This window comes from Artemia franciscana, chromosome 3 (assembly GCF_032884065.1).
Source record: "Artemia franciscana chromosome 3, ASM3288406v1, whole genome shotgun sequence".
Taxonomy (NCBI): domain Eukaryota; kingdom Metazoa; phylum Arthropoda; class Branchiopoda; order Anostraca; family Artemiidae; genus Artemia; species Artemia franciscana.
In genome coordinates, this window is record NC_088865.1 from 33,060,547 (window position 1) to 33,082,725 (window position 22,179).

General features: G+C 34.9%; 1 protein-coding gene across 2 annotated transcripts in view; it reads right to left on the minus strand.

The window, feature by feature from the left end:
* LOC136025185 (AP-2 complex subunit alpha-like) overlaps positions 1-21,603 on the minus strand; it is a 64,689-nt gene extending 43,086 nt beyond the window's left edge. The window contains exons 1-4 of one of the 2 annotated variants that reach the window (XM_065700978.1): positions 21,364-21,603; positions 11,665-11,807; positions 4,045-4,238; positions 2,943-3,174 (exon numbers count right to left, since the gene is read on the minus strand). In XM_065700978.1, coding sequence (XP_065557050.1) covers positions 2,943-3,174; positions 4,045-4,238; positions 11,665-11,807; positions 21,364-21,499 — 705 coding nt within the window. In that variant the 5' untranslated portion in view covers positions 21,500-21,603. The remainder of the gene's footprint in view (positions 1-2,942; positions 3,175-4,044; positions 4,239-11,664; positions 11,808-21,363) is intronic. The other variant, XM_065700977.1, reaches the window with a different exon arrangement.
* Between the last annotated feature and the right edge of the window lie 576 nt (positions 21,604-22,179).

Genomic DNA, 22,179 nt, shown 5'->3' on the forward strand with positions numbered 1-22,179 from the left:
TTTAAGGTTGAAGGGCCTACTAATGGATTTTTTAAATTAACAGACCAATTGATTATTTTATAGTCATAATTCACTAAGTAAAATCAGCTTTCAGCAACCGTTCGGTTCTATTTATGTTAGGTCTTACTGTACTGCTTAAACTAAACGACGTCAAAAAGTTTCTTATATTCTTATTTATTACTAGATCTTTGGCCTAGAAGCACAGGGATTATATCACAGTTTGGTGTTACTAATATCACTACCTACATAAACAGCTGGATGAAAGGCCTGTCCAAAATTCTCTGCCTTTGGGCCTTTTCAGCTGCTGGCCGGTTTATTTAGTGCTTAGTTTTGTTGTTCAGAAGTTGATGTTGTATTTCCGTTTTTTTCCTTTTCTCTGTTCGTACCCCGCTTGTTTTTGAATACATTACGTTATTATTACTATTCTTGAGGGGAGAGCTGCCCTGTCCCTTCAAGCATCTTAGCTTATCCTTGAAAAACAAATAACTTATGGTTGAAATACATTAACTGTAGATCAAACAAACCTACAAAAATGACTAATCAACAAATAAGGAAGCAAAGCATATTTCAGCCCAAGAAGCAAGTACTTTTACTGAAGAGAAAAAAAGTCCTCTACAGCGGCTACAATTGCATTTTTTTTGGTCTTCCTAGCTGTACCATGAGGAGAACAAATTTTAACTTCTTGGTAGGCGATTAAGTTTTGAGTTTTTTTTTGGTTATTTCACTATTAATGTTAAATCCGAAATTCAAAAATAATTCAAAATCCAGAATATTTGAGGTTTCCTTAGTAGTGTCAACGTAAAATTCCGAAGCAGCAAATCATTGATGGCAATGTGCTGCATCAGTAACATGCCTAATGCCCACACAATTAGTTAATATGCCAACCTAGTCTTGTAATTGTTGCCAATAAGAAATAAAAAAAAAATTAAAGAAAAACAGGAATCGTATGGGAACCAAAATATCAAGGTAGAGCCAGGAATAAAACTGGATTCAGAAAAAATTCAGGCATCGTCCCATCACTACTTCAGACCAATTTCAAAACCAAAAACTACTAAATTCAAGCAAAATTTCTGCTGAATTTTAAATATTCTTGCATTAAAAATTAATTACTAATAAACAAATCAATTTTTAGTAATTCAAAGAAAAATGACATGAGCAAGGATTTGTTTTGTTTATTTTTTTTATATAGCGTTTAATTGTCGAACTTGATCTTTTTTTTTATTTATAGAACCATATGTTACCTTTTGTATTGCATTTATTTTATACACGAAATGCATTCAATTTTTTTTACGGTTGCATCGCTAGTTGTGTGTTGCTCAATACACAAGTTATATTTTTTTTTAACTTCTCATAATTACTTTCGTTTTAAGCTTACTTCCGTATTACGAGCATATATGAAGTAGCACCTAAAGGTTTTTTTTCTACCGTTCAGTTATTAACTAACTATGTTTGCAAACAATTTTCCAGAAGCTCATAGAAACAACTATTGTCTAACAAAAATTGTCCAAACGATTCGCAAAAATGTAGTCGATATAGCATGATATTAGTTTTGGCAAAAGTGGTAAAGAAGGGTATTTTGCCATTATTTTCAAATTTAGATTAGCATAAGTCTAGTAGTAGTTAAGCTTATGTCATTCAGCATAGCCTACTATGGTAGCTTATCTCTCAAGAAATCTGTAGGAAACCACAATAAATAGTTGCTGGCTCTAAGAAATAATATTAGTTATGTATTAGTGTTTATTGAGTAGAAACCGTCATCTTGCTTTGCTGTATCATCAGTTTTTGTCTAGTTTGCTTCAAATTATCGAACAGCTTTCTGTCAGAACAATCGATAGTTGGGGGAATTTGTTTTTAGCAGTTTTATACAAAATGAAAAAGCAGTTTCAAGCTTAAAACTTAAATTTTGGCAGTTTCAGCACTAAAAGAATAGATAGATAGCTCACAAAAAAACGAGCTTTTAGTAAAAGAAACTCTAAACAGAAACTGAGCCCTAGTAATTTCGGGTAGGACACCATAAGCACAACTAACACAATTAAAATAAAGGTATTCAAGACAAGCAAAAACAATTTTGATATTGAGACATTTATTTCCTAAGTTCTTTTGTGATAGAAAAAGAGGAATTAAAGGGCTCTCGGAAACAACGGGAACTCCTATCGTAAGAACCAAACAAGATTAATAATTAGATCAATCAACAGAACATTTTGTCGATTGACTGAAAACCAAATTTGCAAAACTGGGCAAAAGTGTTCCCGCATAAACTTTATTTGAAAGAAAAAACATTTGATCTTCAACATATTAAACGTAGAGTAGATCGACAATTCTTAAAAACTCAATTTACGGTATTACTTCTCAGAAATCATCAATTTTTTTAAGCATTATGCTTCTTCTTAAAATTCTTCCATACATATGACTTTCGGTTAAATCTGAGACACTAATTCCACGCAAAAAAAAATCGTGTTTAGGCGATTGCAGTAAGAAGTTACTAATTTACACCAAAACTATGTCCGGTAAACAGTTGAGTCTTAAACTGTGGCAAATCAAAAAGGATACACCTAGGTAGACTGGTACATAAAAACCATTTCGGGAGGTAGACAATTCTGGCAGTAGACTTAAATTCACCAAAATAGCAAAACCAGACAAATTTTATAAAAATCTTTGGAAACCATGGGAAGAAAAACCAGAACAAGAACCATATCAGATAAAAGGGGAGGGTCACAAATATAGCCCTTCCTCTAGCACCCAACGTGGATGTACCTTAGTTTGGATGATAGTATACAAATCATCCAATCATCCGAAATTATGAGAACTACACAAAGCTTGTTTTGATTTTGGATTTCATAAAAAGTTGATGATGAGGAATAAGCTAAACTACAAATAGCATAAAATGATTACATATAACTAGCACATTTATCAGTAGAAGAAATGATTAACTGCTTTCTTACCCTACTCAGGCGGGAAACAGCCAGTCCGACACAAGCCTTATATTCATCTGGGTTCTTCTTTACAAGAGCTTCAATAAGGCTCGTACTTGCAGTTACAACGCCTAAATGTTGATCATTCAGTAAGTGAACAATCCTTGAGGTCCATTCCCCATTGGGTATTATCTCTGGGGATGTGCGAAGGAGCCTCAGGAGACAAAGGGCTGCTGACTGTTTTACCGAGTCAATGGTGTCCCTGAATTGCATATAAAAACATACTTTATTATGTAAGCTAAACACAGATACAATTTAGTAGAAACTATCTTATCCAGAAAATATCACTAAAATCCAGGAAAAATTCCGGACTACAATTTATTTAGTTAACCAAGGATTTTCTAAAGGGAAAGCATGAAAATGTGCAGTTTGTGATCCAAATAGCTTAGATTTGAATCTCTAAAATAAAACGCACGTTATGAATGTATTCCCTTTCGGACCGACTTCAAGGTAAGTAAAGAAAAAAATATGATAATTTAGACATCGATATTTCCAAAAACCCTAAGAAATTAAAATCGAAACTACAAATTAATAGTTTTGTTAACAAATTTCTACGAGCTAAAGACTATCATCTATCAAACAAACACAACTTAGAAGCAGTAGGGAAATTTTCTCAAGACAGTGGAATTCAATTCAGTGAATATTTCGGCAGTCCTGGTTGAACTTCGTTGAAGTAAGGATGATAGGGTTGTTTTAAGAAGTTTTTTAAAAACATTTTTAGTTTCAATGTTCGCATTTTAATTAGCATTTTAAGTTATATATATATATATATATATATATATATATATATATATATATATATATATATATATATATATATTTGTTTTATGCTGAAGACGGCCCTTGGACATAGGGCCGAAATATTCGCTGAGTTGAATTCCACTGTCTTGAGAAAATTTCCCACTTGTTTCTAAGTTGTGTTTGTTTGATACGGAAAGGCAGTGTGGTCATCGTCGCTATTTACTATCATCTATTGAGTTCTTAGGTTCCAAGAGTTAGTCAATTCAGAAAATGTTATTGACCATGGAGGCATAAAGGGATGATAGACATAGTAAATTCGTAAGCGACTCACCCGGAAACAAGCAGCTTGGGAATTTCACCTCCAAATGTTTCAGCCATATCTTTGCTGCCAATATTAGCAATACATTGGAGTGCCAAATTGACAAATATCGGATTTCTTGATTGAAGATCATTTTTAATTGACTGCATGATCAACTGAATCAACGAACTGTTTGTATTTATAATGACAGATATGAAAAGATATCCCTGTAAAAAATATGTGTCAAGACAAAAAAGACTTTCTACTGGAGGCTAGACTAATCCAAAAACTGATATAAATATATAGTATGGTTTAAATATAACATAGATTTAATCTAACAAGAAAACATGTATGGTTTAAATCTAACATAAAATACATAGTCTAATGCAGTTTGCAGGCAACATAAACAGTATACCTTCTACAAGCATACAATTATGGATGTCGGGCGAGGAGGAACAGTGTCTAGAACAGTCAAAAGTAAATTAAGTAATCACAGGTATACAATACCCTTAGCTTTAGTAGGGTCACACTACAGAATACAAAAAGGCGCACTGTCACGTAATGACACACCAAAAGCACACAGAAGACACTAGTTTTTACTCTCCATTAAATTTGGTTAAGATATAACAACCCCTTCTGAAAATAAGGCCACCTTTCCTTCTCCCTTGCTGAAGTCAAATTTATCGCAAACTTAAGAAAGGTGCCGAATAGTATGTTATTTCTCACTAGGTCATGTTTTACTAAAGCACTTGATTCGACCCGACAAGCATTTCTGGTTATTTTTCTTTTGACTTCCATTTAATAAACTGATTCCCCTCCCTCACAGAGCTCAGATTGGGGTTTTGATATCTAAACGGCATACTTTGGACATCAGCCCTCACCCATCAATCAAGTTCTCCCCCTAGGGGCACTTTGGAAAGAATAATATAGCTTCTATACATTCTACTTTCCCCATCCATTTCGTATACAAAGGGTGGTCATAGAATCTTAGGAGGGAGCTTAATCGATAGGGAATTGAAAGTTCTAGTTTCCTTTTCAAGAGACAAAATTGATTAGATTAAAATAAAATTAAATAATAAAAAAAATTCAACTGAAAGCAAGGAGCAACATTGAAACTTAAAACGTGACAGAAATTAGTCTGCATATGAGAGGGCCTGCTCATTTCTCAACCTTGCTCTTTACACTTAAATCTTCAAATTCTTTAAAAATAATTCTTGTTCAAATTCAACAACCCTTGTAATTGAGCAGGAATTGTAATTGAGCAAGGAATTGTGACAAAAGTCAAACTTTAATGTAGAGAGCGAGTGTTAACAGTGAAGTTAGAAAAGTGAAAGGAAATATAGCAAAACTAAGTGAAAAATATATAAAGGAAACAAATTTATTCTCTAGAAATGAAAAGGAAGAGGAAACAAGGAAATGATTTACATCCAGAATATCTCAGTATGGAACAAACACCACAGGATAAAAGGAAAAAAGAAAAAGAATTAAAAAAATGAATTAGACAAAGACTTAGTATATATGTTTTTTTATACTATAGTCTATTTATTATTAAAACAAGAGCCAAGAGCTCATATGGCACTTGTGACGAGGTCAAAACCTAAAATTAGACTTGGTATTAGAGTTATCAATTTGTTGTTCTTTGTTTATTGGCAATTATTACAAATATAAGACGGGGGAACCATCTAGGACCCCCCCCCAGATGGTCGAATCGCGGAAACGACTGTTATCAAGTCAATTTGTGCAGATCCCTGACACACCTACCAATTTTCATCGTCCTAGCACGTCCAGAAGCACCGAATTCGCTAAAAACTGGAAGTGCCCCCCCCCCAGCTCCCCCAAAGAGAGCATATCCGGTCTGGTTATGTCAATCGCGTATCTAGAACTTGCGCTTATTCTTCCCACCAAGGTTTATCCTGATCTCTCCGCTCTTAGGTGTTTTCCAAGATTTCCGGTTTCCCCCTTCAACTCCCCCCCCCCCAATGTCACCAAATCCATTCGGGATTTAAATAAGAGTTCTGAGACACGAGGTCCTTCCAAATATCAAATTTCATCAAGATCCGATAACCTGTTCGTAAGTTAAAAAAACCTCATTTTTTCTTATTTTTCCGAATTAACCGCCCTTCGACTCCCCCCCCCCCAGAAGGTCGAATCGAGAAAGCGACTATTTCTACTTTAATGGTCATTGATGCGCCTGCCAACTTTTAGCGATCACTATATTGAGCATGTATCTAGTTTCGGATCTTCTTCATGTAAAAATTGGGGTGGTCCGGGATTCGAGTCTGAGACCTTTCGCACTCTAAATGAGAATCATACCTATAGACCAGCAAGCCACGCTTATGATGAACAGTCATTTATTTTATCGGCAAATAAAATTCTTCTCAACTATCTCGTTCGCTCGCTCCCCCCCCCCCCTAGGTGGTCGAATCGGGGAAAAGACTATTTCTAATTTAATCTGGTCTGGTCCCTGATACGCCTGCCAACTTGCATCGTCCTAGCTTATCTGGAAGTGCCCGAACTAGCAAAAGCGAGACCGACAGACAGACAGACAGAAAAATAGAAATTGTGATCGCTATATGTCACTTGATAAATACAAAGTGCCATAAAAAAAGAAGAGCGAGTGTTGAGGAAGGAGCAGTTTGTCTCATTTACGGAAGCATTTTTGTTCGTTTTAATGTTGCTCTTCATTTTCCGTTGAAATAAACTTGTTTTTTTCTGGCGAGGCAATTCTTGAAATTTATGCTACTCTCATGTGATTAGTATATATAGTATGTTAAGCTATAGTTTCTTTGCAATCAAACATTTCGTGGTAACGAACTGTAAGTAAGGAGCGATGCGGCTCAATAGTAACCAAAACTCACAAAATGGAATTTTGATGCCGAAAGATATATCAAAAGAACCAGCTTTTTATCTTGATTCCAAATATTAAAGTTTCATTTAATTTAGTGTTACACATAAAAGGCATGTTTCATGCCAGATTTTCCAACAAGGGGGTAACACCCACTAAAAATCGAAGAATCTTAATTAAAATCACACCATCAGATTTAGCGCATCCGAGAACCATATTTCAGAGGTTTCAACCTCCTAGCTGGAAAATGTGAAATTCCCTATTTTTGGCTTGAAGAAAGATCACGGATGCCTGTTTATTTGTTTTTTTCCCTGGGGTAATCATGACAACCCAATGAACCTAGAATATTGGGAAAGGGCTCATTCGAACGAATATTAACACCCTAGTGCCCTTTTTAAGTGACTAAAAAGAATGGAGGGCAACTAGGCCCCCTCCTCCACTTTTTTCCCAAAATCGTCAGATCAAAATTTTAAGATAGCCGTTTCGTACATCTTATTTGAAAGACTCCATGACTATGTCGTTGGATATAATATGAATCCCCCCAAAGCCCCAGGGAAAAGGTCTTCAAGTTAAAAAAAAATCCCCATTGTTTGCGCATAGTATTTATTGGAAGTGTGCATACATTTTCAGGAGGGAGAGGCGAATTTTCCGCGGGTTTTTTTTCCACGGGGGAATTTTCCATGGGGAGGGATATTTACAGGGGGTGAACTTGTCAGGCGAAATTTTACACTGGGCAAATTCGCCAGAATTTCTATACAAACATTATTTTTATATGTCTTGATTTCTCTTTTCCGTCTCAATTTTACGCGTGGAGTTGTTAAGGGTAGTTGTCCAGGGAAAATATTGAATTGCCTGGAGGGTGTTTCTGTGGGGAGGAGAATTTCTCCGTGGAGGTTGGGCCAGATTTCCAGGCATTATTTAAAAACGACCAGAAATTAAATATAAAAAAAAACAAGTTTTTTCAACTGAAAGCAAGGAGCAACATTAAAACTTAAAATGAATAGAAATTATTACGTATTTGAAGGAGACTGTCCCCTATTCGATACCTCGCTCTTTGAATTTTGCCCAATTCTTTAAGAACGGCTCCTGAAACACAAGGGTCGTTTAATTTGAACAGTAAGAAGCCTTTTTTAAAGTACTAAAAAATTTTAGCGTAAAAAGCGAGGTGTTGAGGAGGGGGCAGCCCCCTTCAAATACGTAATAATTTCTATTCGTTTAAAGGTTTAATGTTGCTCCTTACTTTCTGTTGATTTTTTTTTTTTTTGCTAGTAGGAATATCTTCTTTGCGCCATTGACACAAGAAGGGGCTATTATTGTGCAGCGATTGATACCGAGACCCTGAAATAGGCAATGTTTCAATTGGATTGACTTTGGTTTTCATGCTCTCGTGTTACCTGAAAACCTTGTAAGAAGATCAGAAGGGCTATCTGGAAATTTCTTTTAGCAGGGAACATTGAAAAGCTAAAGAAGAAAATGTTCAGATGAACTGGGGTGGTAGACAGAGTATCATGTAAGTCGATTTTCCTCAGAAACATTTGTGAACATGTAGTTAAAGGGGAGCCATCACTTGCAATTCTGAGGCAGTGTTTTCTCCCTCTACCGAATAAGGAGGTAGGAGAAAAGGTAAAAGAAAAATTAATTAAAAAATCGAAGCTTTTGCGGTGGATTGTCAGCCCCCTGAGGCAAGCAAAGGGATTAGAAAAAATGAAAAGCGGATAGAGAAAGGAGGAGGAATTGGATTGCAGAACTAGAGAAAAGGAACCATTCATTGATTTTCAGTTACCTTTTGAAAATTGAAGTGGATTGCCATTTAGCTACAAACAGAAGGAGTTTGTGTACTACATGATCCATGGAACGTTACCGTGCACTGACAGAGATAGTCGTATATTGCGAACCAGAGCGCCAACTTGTTCAATGTGCTGGTGAGAAATGCTTTACGGACTGATGCACGAGTTTATTTAGTACTCCTCGAACGGTGAGATACCCATAAGACTATTGGAAATACTAGAAAATCAGGGAGTAAAGCCATGTCTGTAGAAGAAAAGATGAAAGCTCAAAATCTATCGCTCTATTCTGAAAATGAATCGACAAATAATGCGTTGTTTAACAGTAACAAGTGTTATCATGCATCTCTGGAAAATATGGGAAGGGCAGTAGAAAGTCAAGATTCATTTGACGAACGCTTGGATAGAAAGTTATACGGAGTATTGAAAAGGGAGTCAAACATGGAGATGACGTGGTAAGTTTTGGGATAATAATTTTAATTATTATTTTTCAATTAGAATAGCCAAATGGGTATTCTAAAAAAAATAAATTCAGTAATAAAATTGCGGCTTTTTAAAAGACGATTAGAATGGAGTATCCAAGAAAATAGTAAAGCCCTAACATTCCAGTCCACTTAGGGTTGATACGGGGTTATGGAAAGTTTGGGAGGATGATAGATGTTCCGTAGTTGACTGAAAATGAAGTTTTAAGAAAAATACTTCTTGCATAAATTATTAGGGTATATCTACAAAGGAGTGGGTGCCCTATGGTATAAGAGCACTCTAAAAACTGGGAAGGTTAATTCAGCGGTTTGGTAATTTGTTGCAGTATACGTTGTTTTAATCAATTATGTTAAGGTGCGTAAATTTGAACAAAAAATAATTGTAGATTTGAATTTAGCATAGGTGAAATTAAATTGAACATAAGTTAATTGAAACGATTATTATGTCAGCGAGTGAAGAGGAGATGGGATTAATGAAATATAAGCGGTTTCCCATCTTTTCCTAAATATTAAAAGAATGGTCTTATTATGTCTTCGCACGAAGGCTAAAGTCTTCGGCTTTTTCCGAGCTGGAAAGTTGTAAAAACAAACATTTAGCATGATGCCAAGACGTGATAATATACAAATGACACAACAACAAAAACATGCTGTTTTATGTGAAAAATCGCATATTACTTTGATTCCATTACTTTTTACTCTTAAAATAGAACTGGTAAATTAATTTTCAATTTAATAAGCGCTCTCCCAAGTTTCTGCTACCATCCCTTCAGTACGAATTGGTCAGAAGCAAAAACAAAATATACAGAGACCACATTATTCTTTATCAAGTGCCTCCTACTGGGGCACTTAATTAGCAAGTCCAAATATTTAATTTTTCAGAATCCGTGTGTCCTGTAGGCCTATTATCTTTTAGGTTTGTGGCAAAAGTGAAAGAGTGTTAAAAATACAATTTTTGTGGAAAAATGCATGTTACTTTAATCCAATCATTTTCGACTCTTAAAATGGTACAGCAACTACAGCTTTCTATTTCCAGCCGGATGAGCCATGTTCCAAGTTTCTACAACCATCCCATCTACATAAAATGGCCAATGGAAAAATGAATACAGAGGCCACATTGTTCTTTACTAAGCACCTCCTACTAAAGGCACTTGAAAAAACAAAACAAGTACTTGTCTGTTTTTTCTTACTTATTATTCAAGCGATCCAGGAGCAAATCCAGGTCTCTGACCATTACAACTAATGGCTGCACAAAAACCCAACTTTGAGTTAAAAACTGCATTAGTTTAATCTATTCATTTGAAAAAGAACTAAAACTTTCAATTCCCAATCGAATAAGCCCCCCTCTTTCGCGACCATCCCTTCCATTTAAAGTGGCAGAGGCGAAGAAATAATGCACGGAAGAAACTTCGCTTTCTACTAAGTACTCCCAAACAGGAACAATATCATTCTTTCCAGTTCTGTTTCCCTTCTGTGTTGCTTCGTTTTTGCACTTCTTTTATATCCCTAAGTTTTAATTGGCTTTGACAGTGGTTTGACGCCATATAAACTCTTAGCTGTTTTGTCATAAAAAGTAAAAATGATAATTCATTTATCCTTCTTTATCAATTACATACATATAAGACACATCACTCTTCAGTGAAGCCCCCAAAAGGGTAAGTCTGATTCTCACGACCAATCCTGAGTTTATACGACTTCTAGATTCTTCTATACTTTAACATCTTCCCTTTTCCAGTTCTTAATTTTACAAATACCTAAAACAACCCCTTCTGATAATTAATAATTTGTTCATAAGACAAAAATTAAGAGACCCATCCTACTGAACTTGCTAAAAGTACAACTGAGCAGAACTACATCATCTTTTCCATACCCTCTAACAATCCCAAACCCCCATCCAAAAAAAAATCAAACGATTGTCTTGTCCCAGAAAACAATCTCAGAAAGTATTGAGCTAATCCAACACCCAGGGTCACACATTCCTGCATTTTCCATTACAAAACCTACACGCAAACACGGGACAAATTGCATAATTTATGGCCATTGTCCCAGGGGCTTTAGGGGTAGTATCATGCCAAGAAGTCAGCTAGTTAAACCTTTCAACTATTTCGAAAAATATTGCTATATAGAAATTTTAATCAGATTCATGGGAGTCATTGGGGAGTGGCAACAAAAGGGCATGGTAGGGGCGGGAGACTGGTTGTCCTTCAATCGCTTTAGATTCTAAAAAGGGCGCTAGCGGTTTCAATTTTCAATCTAAATAATCCCATGTAAAGGTTCTAAAGCCATTCATTCCATAGAAAGTAGCCACGTCAAAACAGACAAGAAAGAAAGGAATTAATGGAAGTCACATCCCTCATTACTTTCCTATGAACAATTAAATTTTATCTTTATGGTTTGGGTGTCTCCTGTAATTCTGAAAATCTTCATATTTGATATTGCAGCTCAATTTTGCTGGTGGGAGGCCCTTTGGATCAATATCTGTCTGTCTTGTTCCATAAAACAAGTATGGTATTAACTACAGTGCATATTGCACTGAAATACTTACAATTTGTTTTTCTGTGTATTTGTTAGAAGACAAAAGGTTGACAGCTTCCATTTGGCCAAAATCAATGTCATGACCAAGAAGAAAAATGAACAGAAGTTTGCAGACATACTTCTTCTTTTGATAGCCATCCAATGTCTTGTCACCTAAAAGCATCCAAATAAGAATTAAAAGAATCAAAATCATCAATATCTTCAAAAAGGAACTGGGATAAAAAAGAGCAGACTGTTAAATTGTTCCTCTTACAATTTTTTGAATAACTTGTATAGTGTTAAATTTTAGTTAAACACTCTTAGAAAGGCTATATTAGACAAGACAATGGTTTTATTTTTTTGGCAATACCAAACCTTTCAGCATAAATACATATCTCTGTTTTATCACACTAACCTTTAAAATGACACACATACAAAAAAACTATGGAGCAACCCCGCCTTTGAACTCACCTCATAAAAAAATATTATACACAATCCAGCACCAGCAACACAGATGTACCATACTTGGAACATAGATTGAGTGGTGGCAATGGAGGTCAATTTGAAATTCACAATAACTCAATGGAGTGGAGAATAAACCGTATTGGGACATTATTATTATTATTATTATTATTCATACGTTTCATACCCTCTGTTTGTAAGACTATAAATGCAATAGTGGAGTAAAATATATGGTTTTTGTTATTGTCTTTATTCTCTCTTGTATGGTACAAAGTCTTTTTTGCAGTTACTTGAGGTCAAATTTAATCCTTTGCACAGTATTTAATCAAAATCAAGGAAGCTGTAAACAGCAGGTCACTGAATTAAATTATTTTTAACATTTTTATTAATGTAATAGAATTCTCATATTTCATAACTGATTTACATTTCATTTGTATTAAACACAAAAGAAAGGTAATAATGGAGTGAAGAATAGGGTAATTGCTATTACCTTGTTTGTTTCTGTTGTTCCCTTCTCTTTTCTATATTTTCCCCTTTGTTTTGTGTAAAATTTAAGTAAATAATTTCTCAGGCCACCCTGTTTTTCCATTTACAAATTTAAACAAATGAAAATATAGAAAACGGTTGTACTATTTTATAACAGGACAAGTCATTAAAATTAAAGCACAAGTAAAAACCTCAAATACCTTAAACGGTGACATTTTGTATAATCAGCCCCCAACAAGTTTCAACCCATCAAATAAAGTTTACAGTGAAATAGACCCTGAAAATAGTCAACGTGCTTTGGCTAAATTAGCAAATGAAAAGATCAATTCAATTTATAATATGCAATAAAGTTTTTTACCTGTATTCAATTATAACCCAGGGCATGTGTAAAACTTTTCAAAACTTTATTCTGATAGGTTTCATCAAAATGTCAAAAAAGAACAGTGTTTTTTTATCTATACTCATCCCGATTTTGCTTGATTTTTGTACTAGGCCTGTTTAAAGTAACAAACAGTCGATATTTTCAATATTAATAATAATTAATTTTTTTTATTTCGCCTGTATTTCTTGTCTCTTTTTTGCCTTTTTATTTTGTTTTTTTTTTGTTCTGTTAAATGCAGTTTAGTTATTTTGGTTTATTTTTGAAAAAAGCCTCTGGACATGAAGTCGAAATATCCATACTTTTTTTATTATTAAAAGTTCGATACTTTACTTTTTTTCTTGTTTTCTCTATTATCCTATTTAAAAAATTATTCCTGTTTGGCTATATTTTCATTTGTTTAAATTTCCTTAATATATAAGGGAAAATTCGTATTTGTTTTCATGGAAAAATCTTGTGTCATGTTTGGCTATATTTTCATTTGTTTAAATTTCCAAAATCCGCAAGGAAAAATTCATATTTGTTTTCATGGAAAAACCTTGTGCAGTGCTCCTCGATGATTTCCTTGTAGTTAGAGAATTCGTTAAATTTGATGAAACATTGTGCACCTTAAGATTTATTATTACCTGTGCAATTGTTAGTATGCAATTTTTCTGCTTCTTATGGTTTTCATACTTCAACTACTACTACTACTAACAACTCGCCTCAGCACCAAGCTGCCTGAGCCCAACTGCTCTACGCACGCTCCTCTATCTCAATATATTCAAATCCTCCCTCTTCGCACCTCCCCAGGAAGTTTCCATCTCCATAAAAAAATTTCCTTATGGCATCCTCCCACCCCAACCAAGGACAGAATACTTTCCGTTAGCCCTAGATGGCTGGCTGACAAGGACAATCTTTAGCAATCTATTATACTTCATCTGGAAAACGTGGCCTAGACATCTCAGCCTTTCTCTCATTATTGCCCTAGAAAGTGGGATTGAACGACACTTAAGGCCTACTGTTTGAAATACAGTCTGAATTGGGTACCCAAAACAATCTGTAAGCAATTTCTCTGGAAAAAAATTAGCAAAACTTCCGCCGTTTTTTGGGTGCCCATGCTTCAGAACCATTGACCACGATCATCACTTTAGCTTCCAAAACTCTAATCTTGGTTTTTAGACTTATCTTTGTATTCTTAAAAAAAATTCAACTGCAAGAAGACACCTTGAGCCTTGGCTATTCTACTTTTAAAATCTTCCCGACACCCACCATCTTTCCAAACAATGCTACCAAGGTAAGTGGAGCTGTTCACTTGATTGAGCTTTTTGTTACCCAATGTCACCTTTTCGCCTTCACTTAATCCTAGCCTAAGCAACATAGTCTTCCTAACATTATTTTCAAACCTATCTTTCCAACTGCCAAAATATATTTTTTTTTCAATTTGATGCAGATTGCTTTCTTTTAGGTCAAAAATGCATTGAAAATTGTTGGAAAAAAGATAATTTCCTATTTTTTTAAGTAAGTTTAGATTCTTCCCAAAGAAAAATTCAGGTAACACCATAACTATGGCTCAATGAATTGACAGACCTGAGACTAATGAATCCAATTATGTAAGTGTTTCTTAGTTTGTTTGTTTGTTTCCATTGCAAATTACATGATCAGGCTTCCAGTCAAGACACTTGTTTTAGAGGTAACATAAACCTTAAAGAATAGAAAGGGATAAAGAAAGTGATGCACAGTAGGAATGGCCGTAAATGCAGAATAATCAAATTACAAGCAAAGGATAGTTTTTCTCATCTTGCTTTTTATAAACAAATGATGTGTTATTAATTCACTGTTTTTTTTGGCGTTGTTATTGTTCTTTTTTGTACTAAGATACTTTTATTCTTCTTTTTTTGTGTGTGTTTATTTGCTAGGAGAGTGTTAGGTCCTCCTTGCTTTCTACTGCTGGTTTCTGGGTTTCCAGGATGGGTGGAATTTCTCCAGACGAGAGGGTAATATTTGATAATGATCACAGATGCTAATAGAACTTCATCACCAAGCATAAAAGAATTTAAAAAATTATCCTTCGTTTTAGCTATTTTTCAACCAATTATAGGCGGCGATCATGAATGCACCACTAATAGCTCTGATATTCCAAAAAAAAAACAATGCCCTTTTTGGAAATTTGACACAAGGATGTCTTTTTGGAACTACTGGGGTGGGAAGATTGCAAAGATGTGACTGAGACTTTTATGTTGGTTTTAGGTGCAGGCATTCTAGGTCTTTGTGATGCTCTTTTAGATGATATATGTTAAAAACTAAATGTAAAAAACTATTTTTTTCAACTGAAAGTAAGGAGTAACATTAAAACTTACAACAAACAGAAATTATTACATATATGAGGGAGTGTGCCCCCTCCTCAGTATCTTGCTCTTTAGGCTACAGTTTGACTTTTTGTCCAAATTATCTAAGAATGACCCCAAAACAAAAGTGCTGTTTAACTAGAGCAATAAGCTATTTTAAGAGTTCATTTTAAGAGATGATGAATGCACCACTAACAGTTTTGATATTCCAAAAAATCATTGTCTTTTTTTTGGAAATTTGACAAAAGGATGTCGTTTTGGAGCTACTGGGGCTGGAAGATTGCAAAGATGTGACTGACACTTTTATGTTGGTTTTAGGTGCAGACATTCTAGGTCTTTGTGATGCTCTTTTAGGTGATATATGTTAAAAACTAAATGTAAAAAACAATTTTTTCAACTGAAAGTAAGGAGTAACATTAAAACTTACAACAAACAGAAATTATTACATATATGAGGGAGCGTGCCCCCTCCTCAATATCTCGCTCTTTAGGCTACAGTTTGACTTTTTGTCCAAATTACCTAAGAATGACCCCTGGAACAAAAGTGCTGTTTAACTAGAACAATAAGCTATTTCAAGAGTTCAAGAAAAAACTTTAGCAAGAAATAGAGATGAAACGAGCAAGGTAGCAGGACGAGGATGCACCCCCCCCCCCCGCTCAAATACGTTATAATTTATGTTTGTTTCAAGTTTTAATGTTGCTCCTTACTATTGGTTGAAAAAAGTTTGCTTTTAAATCTGATCGTTTTTCAAATAGTGCCAGGAAATCTAGCTCCATCTCCATGAAAAATTCCCCTCCCCCATGAAAGAATTCTCCACCATAAGCCCCCCCCTCTCCCCCAAAGAATCTGCATACTTCTCAATAGCCAATAACACATGCAAGCAATGGGCAAAGTTTGAAAAAAGGAAGTGCACATGAAAATCTTCATTTTGTAAAGAGGAAATTAGCTCCCTGAAAAAGGAGTGCTATCTTGATGGAAACTATGTACAAGTTCACATTATTATACAAATTTAAGAAGACACAGAAACACCATTAGAAAGTTCAAATGGCTCCTGAATTTTTTATTCAATATTGGTTGAAAATGTGAGAAGGATACCACAAAATTTCATCATTTGATTTTTTTCCTTCTGAAGTTTTATTTTTGGTTGAATTCAATATTCTCTCCCCCCCCCCCCCCAAGGCCTTAAGAAACCAAGCTTTGGAGCCAAATTAGTCCCAGATCAGGTCCTTTTCTGAACTGAAAATATGTCCCTATTTTAATCTACTGAATATATGACAGTCTCTCATTAGATTAGAGTTGCAATCTAAGGTATATTGTCTCCTGAACTATGAGAAAGTCAAAAGTTTTGTTGAAAATTTTGATCCCATTGCTTTATTTTGCTTTGATCTTTTAAACACCATATTTTATAGTTTCTAATTTTGGCCACAACTTTATGGAATCCACAGATTTTTATAGTATTGGTTAGAAGAATTTGTTGCTTATGAACTGTTTGTCATCCACAAGTCAAAGTATATACAGCGTTTTTTACTTAACTACATGAAAGATACCCTTCTTCATAAAAGAACTAACTATATCATGGATAAAAAGGAGATTGGTGTGGATGAATACACACTATTAGACGTTTTCTGTGAATGAATGATTTTTCTGACTCAGCTCTATGCAACAAATAATAGTACTGACTGGCCATATCTCAAACAGTAAGCTATACAAAAAATGTGGTTCAGTCCTGCTTTCCAGGATTAAAAGAGATAAATGTTGAGAAGACTAGGACATGTTCTGCAGATGAAGAATGACTGGTTACCCAAAATTGTTCTTGTCAGCCAAAAATCTAAGGCAAAACAAAATCAATTCATCCCCAGTTGGGATGAGAGAAAGTCCTGAGGAAAGATTTAACAGAGATGGAAAATCTTGGAAGTGTGTATTAAGGGGGGCTTTAAATAGGTTGGGATGGAGTAGGAGCAACCCTGGCTGTGTTGGCTTTATGTGTCATGGTGCTGCAGTAGTTGCCGTTAGTAGTAGTAGTAGTATAACTAAGGAAGAGTTATTAACACTTCCTAGTTTATCCAAAAATTTTCAAAATTATTAAGGCACGTAGGCCTTAGCCTACGTGTGATGATAAACAATTTTAATTTAAGACAACTGTATCACCTTTCGTTTGTCAACTCCAACCAATGTGCAGACATTAATAATTATCAATGTTTTAACATTGCAACAGTTTGTGGCCATAAACTGCAAGTAAGAAGCAATGCAGCTCAATAGTGGCTGAAACTAAGAAACAGAGTCTTGATAACAGTGGATACATCAAAAGAATTGAACATTGATGCTTATTCAAGATGTATAACTTTCAACAAGTTTAGTGTTACCAATAAAAAGTTACAAGCCTAAGAAAATTTGCCTCATTTTCGAAAAAGGGGACATACCCCCCCCCCCCCAAAAAAAAAAAAATATCAAGTGAGAATGAAAATCAGATTCATCAAGTTATTTTTCCCATGAGTGATTATATCAAAGTAGTGATCCTGGAAGATCAGGAGAGGGTACATTTTGTCAGGAATCAAATTTTTTTTTCCCTATCTTTTAGTAACCAAAAATATTCAAGGAACACTAGCCCCCATCCCATGCTGCTTTTTCAAAACTCATTGGATCAAAATTTACATTGCCATTTAATTCATCATAGTTAAAAAATCTAATAACTTTATCTTTGAGGATGACTTGACCCCCCACAGCCCCTGGGGAAGGGCTGCAAGCTATAAACTTTGCCCATTGCTTGCACGTGTTATTGGCTATTGAGAAGTATGCAGATTCTTTGGGGGAGAGGGGGGGGCTTATGGTGGAGAATTCTTTCATGGGGGAGGGGAATTTTTCATGGAGATGGAGCTAGATTTCCTGGCACTATTTGAAAAACGATCAGATTTAAAAGCAAACTTTTTTCAACCAATAGTAAGGAGCAACATTAAAACTTGAAACAAACATAAATTATAACGTATTTTTTCCATGCATTATTTATTTATTGATTTTGTTGCCATTGATTATAGGTAAACCAGTTATAGCCAGATTGATACTAACACAGATGCCATATCTAACAAATTATATTTATAGAAAATAAATTATGTTTACCAATAAATTTATAGAAAATAAGAAGTTCATCCTTGAAGTCAGAATTTTGTAACATTTTTTGGTTGAAGTCAGATATTTTTTTGGCTTTTGCGTGAGTACAGTGTCAGAAAAAAGTCAGATTTTTTTGTGGCAGGCTGTTAGAATTGTCATGATTTTTAAACAGACTGAATGGAAATGTGAGCTGTGTTTGAGTGATTTCCTGGATCTAATTTGTATCAACACCAGAAGCTTCCAGGCATTTTTGTTTCCCAGCTTTTACTAGCAGCAGAAAAGAAAAAAATATAAGCTTTCAATGCCAGAAAAAATTACAGGAAAAAAAGAAAAAGAAAAGAACATAATGTTATATTACAAATAATTTATGAGCAGTTTAATAAAATTAGGGAGGCTGGTAACTTGTTAGCTGCATCTGAAATGTTACAATTGTAGAAGAAAGCCCTGAGGATGTTCAGAACAAATTTTTTTCTGACCAAGTGAAAGTTCTAAGATTGCCAAGTGATTTAAATTTATTATAAAAACAATATATTATGCTTTCCAGTTTAAGACACAGTAATGCCTAACACTGGCACATTTAAAGCAACACTGACCTCTAATCCCTCTTCATTCCCCAAATATCTTAGGTCTTGACCTTTAATAATGGTGTGCGTTGGGATTTGTTAACATATCTGCCAGCACAGAGGCAAGAAAGTTGATGAGGGACTTGATGAAGATTACCTTGATATGACTCTGGGGGGTGGTGGGCATGGGCTAACTCCTAGTGAATAATCAAGGGCTATATTACTTATAGGGAAAAATATCATACTTAAAGCATTGTTTTATAGATGTTAAACTTGAATGCATGAAACAGGAGTTGGATCACCTTTCACATTTGACAGAGACTTGTATCAAACAGCTTGTAACAATAAGCTGTAAGCAAAGACCATCTTTTGCCAATAAAAAACTAAATTCTAAAAAAGTGTTGACTATAAAATATTGTAACAAAATCTAATATTTATACTTATTCTGAATGTATAAAACGTGTTAATTTTGAAGGTACTCATTAAAAGCTTAATGAGTACTGAGTAATGAGTAAAAAGGTACTCATCACTGTTTCTGAAACTTTCAGGGATGGGTCTACAGGCTAAAGTATATCCTGGTAAGATATTTTAAAATACCCACCTTCACTCCTTCTCTCTCTAAAGGGCCCTGAAATTTGCCTACATGACAGGTGTATGCCTATTGAAATTCTGACAAAACAATATTTACCTTAACTTTCAGTTACCAGTTGCTTTTTCTCTGCCTTTAGTTCTGAAAATGCAATTCCTGTTATTTGAGTATAATTCTGAGCCATATCAATATCTAGGAATTGTATTTGCATATCTTTACAACTTTATAAATCAGGATTGAGCAAAGTTGTGAAGCTGAAAACAATGTTGATGTACTTCATTCAAGTGGAAGATCTATTTGCAAGGTTTCACTTTTATAACAAACATATTTTTAAAGGTCATCAAAGGTCAGGAACCTCTAGAGGGAGAGGGAGTGGAGGTAGGTACTTCAAATACCTTCATAGGACATCCTTCAGCCTTTAGACCCATCCCTGAAAGTTTAATTTTTCTAATCTAACCCCTTTCCAAGATAGCCAAAAGTCACTAAACTAGAACTTTACCAATAATTTTGTTTCTCAGCTATCTGAATACTCTGTTGATCAAAAGATTTACCCAAAATAGTCAGGCACAGGCCTATCTCAAAATTTTGATTGGATACATTTGAGCAAAGGAGGGCATGAGAGGGGGATGGGGGTTATGCTCTAATCATCAGAAGCTGCAGGTCCCCTCTTGGCACCAACACTTCTCAGTCTGTTTTATTCCACTTAGCCTGTCTGTAGCCATCACAAAGTCTCAAATCCTTCAAGATAGGGGATGATAAAAACTGGGTTGATGCTGAATAGAGGCTAAACTGGGAATGTCAAATCATAACCTTGATACACCACTATTCAAGGAATCTTATAGGCTAGTGCATATTTACTGAACATCTGGGACTGGGAACATCTTGTTAAAATTCTAGTTAATTGACTTCTTGCTATCTAGGAAAGGGTTCAGGCTAGGAAAATGAAACTTTCAGGGATGGGTCTACAGGCTAAAGTATGTCCTGGGAAGGTATTCTAAAGTATCCACCTCTACTCCTTCTCGCTCTAGAGGGCCCTAAAATTTGCCTACATGACAGGTCTATACCTATTCAAATTTTGACAAAACAATATTTTACCTTAATTTTTGGTAAAATTCTAGTTAATCAACTTTTTGCTATCTTGGAAAGGGTTTAGGTTAGGAAAATGAAACTTTCAGGGGGTGGGTCTACATGCTAAAGCATGTCCCGGGAAGGTATTTTAAAATACCCACTTCCACTTCTTCTCCCTCTAGAGGGCCCTGAAATTTGCCTACATGACAGGTCTATATATCTAATGAAAATTTGACAAAACAACATTTTACCTTAATTTTCAGTTACCATTTGCTTTTTCTCTGCCTTTAGTTCTGAAAATGCAGTTCCTGTTATTTAAGTAGAATTTTGAGCCATATCAATGTTTTTTTTTCAAAATTTAGGAAATGTATTTGCATTTACAAAATTTAGGAAATGTATTCATATATAATTGAAACCTTATAAAATGGAATTGAGCTAAGTTATGAAGCTTAAAACAATTTTGTTGTACTTCAATTAAGCAGAAGATCTATTTTGCAAGGTTTCACTTTTATAACACACATATTTTTAAAGGTCATCAAAGGTCAGGGCCCTCTAGAGGGAGAAGGAGTGGAGTTAGTTGCTTCAAAATATCACGGGACATACTTTAGTCTGTAGATTCATCCTTGAAAGTTTCATTTTCCTAACCTAAACCCTTTCTGAGATAGCAATAAGTCAATTAACTAGAATTTTACCAAATTCTCTAAAGATTCCAATACCTTATATTTTAACTGTAGAAATAGGCCTAGCTTACCTTTGAACTTGCTTCTGATATTGGCAAGCTCTTTGTTGATTCTTTTGATTTCAGCTTCTTTGCTTTTACAATTCCTTATATCAGATATGAAAACAGCCAGCCCTCGCATTCCATCTCCCTTCACAGCAGGCATCATCTCGACACCAGAACCAAATGCTTAGTGCAATAAAATTCTAGATGTTTTAATGAATTCCAACTCCCCATTCATTTGGTGAAATTGCTGTTGTATTAAAGGATTTTGGTATAGGCTAGGAGCGTTGCCATGTCAAATTGTATTTAATAATCCGTTAAAGAATGCAAATAGAACAGTTCAATTTATAGACAAAACGCATGTTCTATCATATATTTCCTGTCGGTGGTTCAAACCGTATGTCCACAGCAAGGAATAAAGGTGATAAGGCCCACTTAAAAATGACCATAAATTCTTGACCACACTTAAAATTTACGATGATCATAGGAATTACAACAGTGCTGCTTAAACAAAGAATATTATGGCTTCAATATGTTTCTTTTTTACCAGGCCAATTTGTATGGAAAGACTTATAGAACCTTTGGGAGGGGGGTTATTCAATTCAAAATTGAGAATTTTAGTGGGCTTTACAAGAGTCAAAAAGGGTTGGAGGATAACCATCCCCCTTAATCTTTTTTGGCAGCCTTTCCCCCGAAGATACCTGAACAAAACAATAGCATTTTCAGTTTTAGGTAGAGTGTTTGATAGAATCCTTAAACATGTAATTCGTCCAATGTACGTCCATGGATATAATCAGTTCAGCTTTTGAGAGGGCCTCGGTATTCAATATGCACACGCAACTTTTT